Here is a 4,608-nt window from a genome sequence, read left to right on the forward strand (position 1 = left end):
GTCCTGCAGCAGTGTGAATGCACCCAGAGTCCTTCAAATGTTCTGTCGTGTACCCGTCCCTCTGAGTCCTGCAGCAGTGTGAATGCACCCAGAGTCCTACAAATGTTCTGTCGTGTACCCGTCCCTCTGAGTCCTGCAGCAGTGTGAATGCACCCAGAGTCCTTCAAATGTTCTGTCGTGTACCCGTCCCTCTGAGTCCTGCAGCAGTGTGAATGCACCCAGAGTCCTTCAAATGTTCTAACTCACACCTCAAACGGAGAAGTTTGAACAGGCTGCTGACCCCGTTTTGGTGTTAATCTCCGGAGCAGCGTGTTAGTGCTTACAGGTGAAAACGATGATGCAGACGCTCACATTTGGCTTCCTGATTGGCTCTGATCAGTCAAGATACAGAAACACGAAGCTGCTGACAGGTTTAGTTTTGGTCATCTGGAAAGTTTTCACAGCGTTAAACATTTTGTTACAGCCTTATTCCAAAAATCAAATTCATTATTTTCCTCAAAACTGTACAAATAGCCCATAATGACAACGTGAAAGAAGTTTGTTTGAAGTCTTTGAAAATGTATTAAAAATCAGATCTCTCCGGAGATGTTCAGTCGGGTTCAGGTCCAGGCTCTGGCTGGGCCCCTCGGGGACATTCAGAGTTGTCCTGCAGCCCCTCCTTTGTTATCATGGCTGTGTGCTGAGGGTCATCGTCTTGGTGGAAGATGAACCTTCGCCCCAGTCTGAGGTCCAGAGCGCTCTGGATCAGGTTTTCATCAAGGACGTCTCTGTACATCTCTGCGTTCATCTTTCCCTCGTTCCTGACTGGTCTCCCAGTTCCTGAACTACGTCCCTCAGCCCGATGCTGCCGCCTCCATGCTTCACTGCAGGGATGGGGTTGGCCAGGTGATAAGCGGCGTCTGGTTTCCTCCAGATGTGACGCCATTAAGGCCAAAGCGGTCAATATTTGTTCCATCCAACCAGAGACTTGTGTTTCTTGTGGTCTGAGAGTCCTTCAGGTGCCTTTTACTGAGGAGTGGCTTCCATCTGGCCCCTCTACCATCCAGGCCTGATCGGTGGAGCGCTGCAGAGATGGTTGTTCTTCTGGAAGCTCCTCCTCTCTCCACAGAGACAACTGGAGCTCTGTCCAGTATGGGCTATTGTTTGTAGAATTTTATGCATTTTGGAATAAGGCTGGAACAGAATGTGGACAAAGTGAAGCGCGGTGAAAACTTCCGGGATGCAGTGCGGATGAAGAACTTGTCTTAGTGTTTTACTTTAAAAGGGTTGTTCGGCAGTGACTCCTCACCGCGTCCACCTTCCACCCCAGGGGGACCCTCTTAAATACCAGGACAGTAGTATTAGTGTGTAACAGTAGTAGCAATAATAAGGTACTGATACTCTATCTGTAGTCCAGTAGCAGTAACCGTAGTTCTGTGTTGTTGCGTTTCAGTACAGTGACTCCTGTATGTGTCCAGAAGAGTTTCCACAGACTCAAAGTTTCCGGAGTTCCCAACTGGACCAGTTTATCCTACGGAGGTCAGTACTGGAATACTTGATTATACTGTGTTACTGTAATACCGTATCTGCCTGGAATACTTGATTATACTGTAAGTTACTGTAATACCTTATCTGCCTGGAATACTTGATTATACTGTAAGTTACTGTAATACCTTATCTGCCTGGAATACTTGATTATACTGTAAGTTACTGTAATACCTTATCTGCCTGGAATACTTGATTATACTGTAAGTTACTGTAATACCTTATCTGCCTGGAATACTTGATTATACTGTAAGTTACTGTAATACCTTATCTACCTGGAATACTTGATTATACTGTAAGTTACTGTAATACCTTATCTGCCTGGAATACTTGATTATACTGTAAGTTACTGTAAGTTACTGTAATACCTTATCTGCCTGGAATACTTTACAAGAGTCCACATTTAATTCTCTGATAATTTTGTGCTATTGCAGTCGTGGTATCTAAAGGGAATATAGGGTTATGGGGGGCGTCACTACAGGGTTTCGCAGGCGGGGGGCGTCACTACAGGCTCCAAAGCCCCCTTGGTTAGCTGGACACCACCTCGTTGGAATGGTCCCTCACCGGTCCGATTAGGCAGGGCCCTGAGAAACTACAGAGTCCACGTACCTAACTTCCTCTTCCTGTTTGCTCAGAGATCATCGATTTCCTGCAGCAGAGAGTGGTTCCTGTCCTGAAGCAGAAGCTGAGGAGGTTCAGCAGTAAGGAGGTGCAACAGGAGGAGGCGCAGGAGGAGAACCGGTACCTGCTGTCAGACGTCTTGAGCTCTCATGACGACGAGGACTACATAGAGCTGGACAACAGCCAATCAGGACAAAGATGAGTGTAGAGACAGACACTTAGTAGGATGAACAGTAGGCCCCTCCCCTCCTTCCATGTGATTGGCTGTCTGTGGATGAACTTCCTGTGAGAGTCGGACTGAACAGAACCTGTTGACTGGAAGTGGACGAAGACTTTGTCTGATGAGTCGATGTTCAGACTCGAGTTTCTGTAACTTTTCAGGTTTTATGTCTTTAACTTTCTAATGAAGTGATTTTTTTTTCACGTCTGTGTGAGCCGCTTCTGTCAAACAGCAACACTTCAGATTATTGATCAGAACCCTGAGGGATCCGACCCCACAGGCTCATCCACTCCTCCCTACCCCTCTGTACACACAGTGAATAGAACACACAGTGAATAGAACACAAAGAACCCACAGTGAACAGAACACACAGTGAATAGAACAAACAGAACACACAGTGAATAGAACAAACAGAACACACAGTGAATAGAACAAACAGAACACACAGTGAACAGAACACACAGTGAACAGAACACAAAGAACCCACAGTGAACAGAACCCACAGTGAATAGAACACAAAGAACCCACAGTGAACACAACCCACAGTGAACAGAACACAAAGAACCCACAGTGAACAGAACACACAGTGAATAGAACACAAAGAACCCAGAGTGAACAGAACATAGAGTGAGCAGAACACACAGTGAACAGAACACAAAGAACCCACAGTGAACAGATCCCACAGTGAATAGAACACACAGAGCCCAGAGTGAACAGAACACACAGTGAATAGAACACAAAGAACCCAGAGTGAACAGAACATACAGTGAGCAGAACACACAGAACACAGTGAACAGAACACACAGTGAATAGAACACAAAGAACCCACAGTGAACAGAACACAGTGAACAGAACACAAAGAACCCACAGTGAATAGAACACACAGAACCCACAGTGAACAGAACACACAGTGAACAGAACACACAGTGAACAGAACACAAAGAACCCACAGTGAACAGAACACACAGTGAACAGAACACAAAGAACCCGGAGTGAACAGAACATACAGTGAACAGAACACACAGTGAACAGAACACAAAGAACCCACAGTGAACAGAACACACAGTGAACAGAACACAAAGAACCCACAGTGAACAGAACCCACAGTGAATAGAACACACAGAACACACAGTGAACAGAACCCACAGTGAACAGAACACACAGTGAACAGAACACAAAGAACCCACAGTGAACAGAACCCACAGTGAACAGAACACAAAGAACCCACAGTGAACAGAACCAACAGTGAATAGAACACACAGAATACACAGTGAACAGAACCCACAGTGAACAGAACACAAAGAACCCACAGTGAACAGAACACACAGTGAATAGAACACAAAGAACCCACAGTGAACAGAACATACAGTGAGCAGAACACACAGTGAACAGAACACAAAGAACCCACAGTGAACAGATCCCACAGTGAATAGAACACACAGAACCCAGAGTGAACAGAACACACAGTGAATAGAACACAAAGAACCCAGAGTGAACAGAACACACAGTGAATAGAACACAAAGAACCCAGAGTGAACAGAACATACAGTGAGCAGAACACAAAGAACCCAGAGTGAACAGAACACACAGTGAATAGAACACAAAGAACCCACAGTGAATAGAACACACAGAACCCGGAGTGAACAGAACATCCAGTGAACAGAACACACAGTGAACAGAACACAAAGAACCCACAGTGAACAGATCCCACAGTGAATAGAACACACAGAACCCAGAGTGAACAGAACACACAGTGAATAGAACACAAAGAACCCAGAGTGAACAGAACATACAGTGAGCAGAACACACAGTGAACAGAACACAAAGAACCCAGAGTGAACAGAACACACAGTGAATAGAACACAAAGAACCCACAGTGAACAGAACACAGTGAACAGAACACAAAGAACCCACAGTGAATAGAACACACAGAACCCACAGTGAACAGAACACACAGTGAATAGAACACAAAGAACCCAGAGTGAACAGAACATACAGTGAGCAGAACACACAGTGAACAGAACACAAAGAACCCAGAGTGAACAGAACCCAGAGTGAACAGAACACACAGAACACAGTGAACAGAACACACAGTGAATAGAACACAAAGAACCCACAGTGAACAGAACACAGTGAACAGAACACAAAGAACCCACAGTGAATAGAACACACAGAACCCACAGTGAACAGAACACACAGTGAACAGAACACAAAGAACCCACAGTGAACAGAACACACAGTGA

The 4,608-nt window shown here is 45.4% G+C and overlaps 1 protein-coding gene across 3 annotated transcripts in view; it reads left to right on the forward strand.

The window, feature by feature from the left end:
- Positions 1-2,568, forward strand: part of LOC123960747 (transcription termination factor 1-like) — a 16,372-nt gene extending 13,804 nt beyond the window's left edge. For all 3 annotated transcript variants that reach the window (XM_046035675.1, XM_046035676.1, XM_046035677.1), the window contains exons 10-11: positions 1,433-1,518; positions 2,160-2,568. In XM_046035675.1, the coding sequence (XP_045891631.1) occupies positions 1,433-1,518; positions 2,160-2,347 (274 nt within the window). In that variant the 3' untranslated portion in view covers positions 2,348-2,568. The remainder of the gene's footprint in view (positions 1-1,432; positions 1,519-2,159) is intronic.
- Positions 2,569-4,608: the final 2,040 nt, after the last annotated feature.

This window comes from Micropterus dolomieu, linkage group LG21 (genome assembly GCF_021292245.1).
Source record: "Micropterus dolomieu isolate WLL.071019.BEF.003 ecotype Adirondacks linkage group LG21, ASM2129224v1, whole genome shotgun sequence".
Lineage (NCBI taxonomy): Eukaryota > Metazoa > Chordata > Actinopteri > Centrarchiformes > Centrarchidae > Micropterus > Micropterus dolomieu.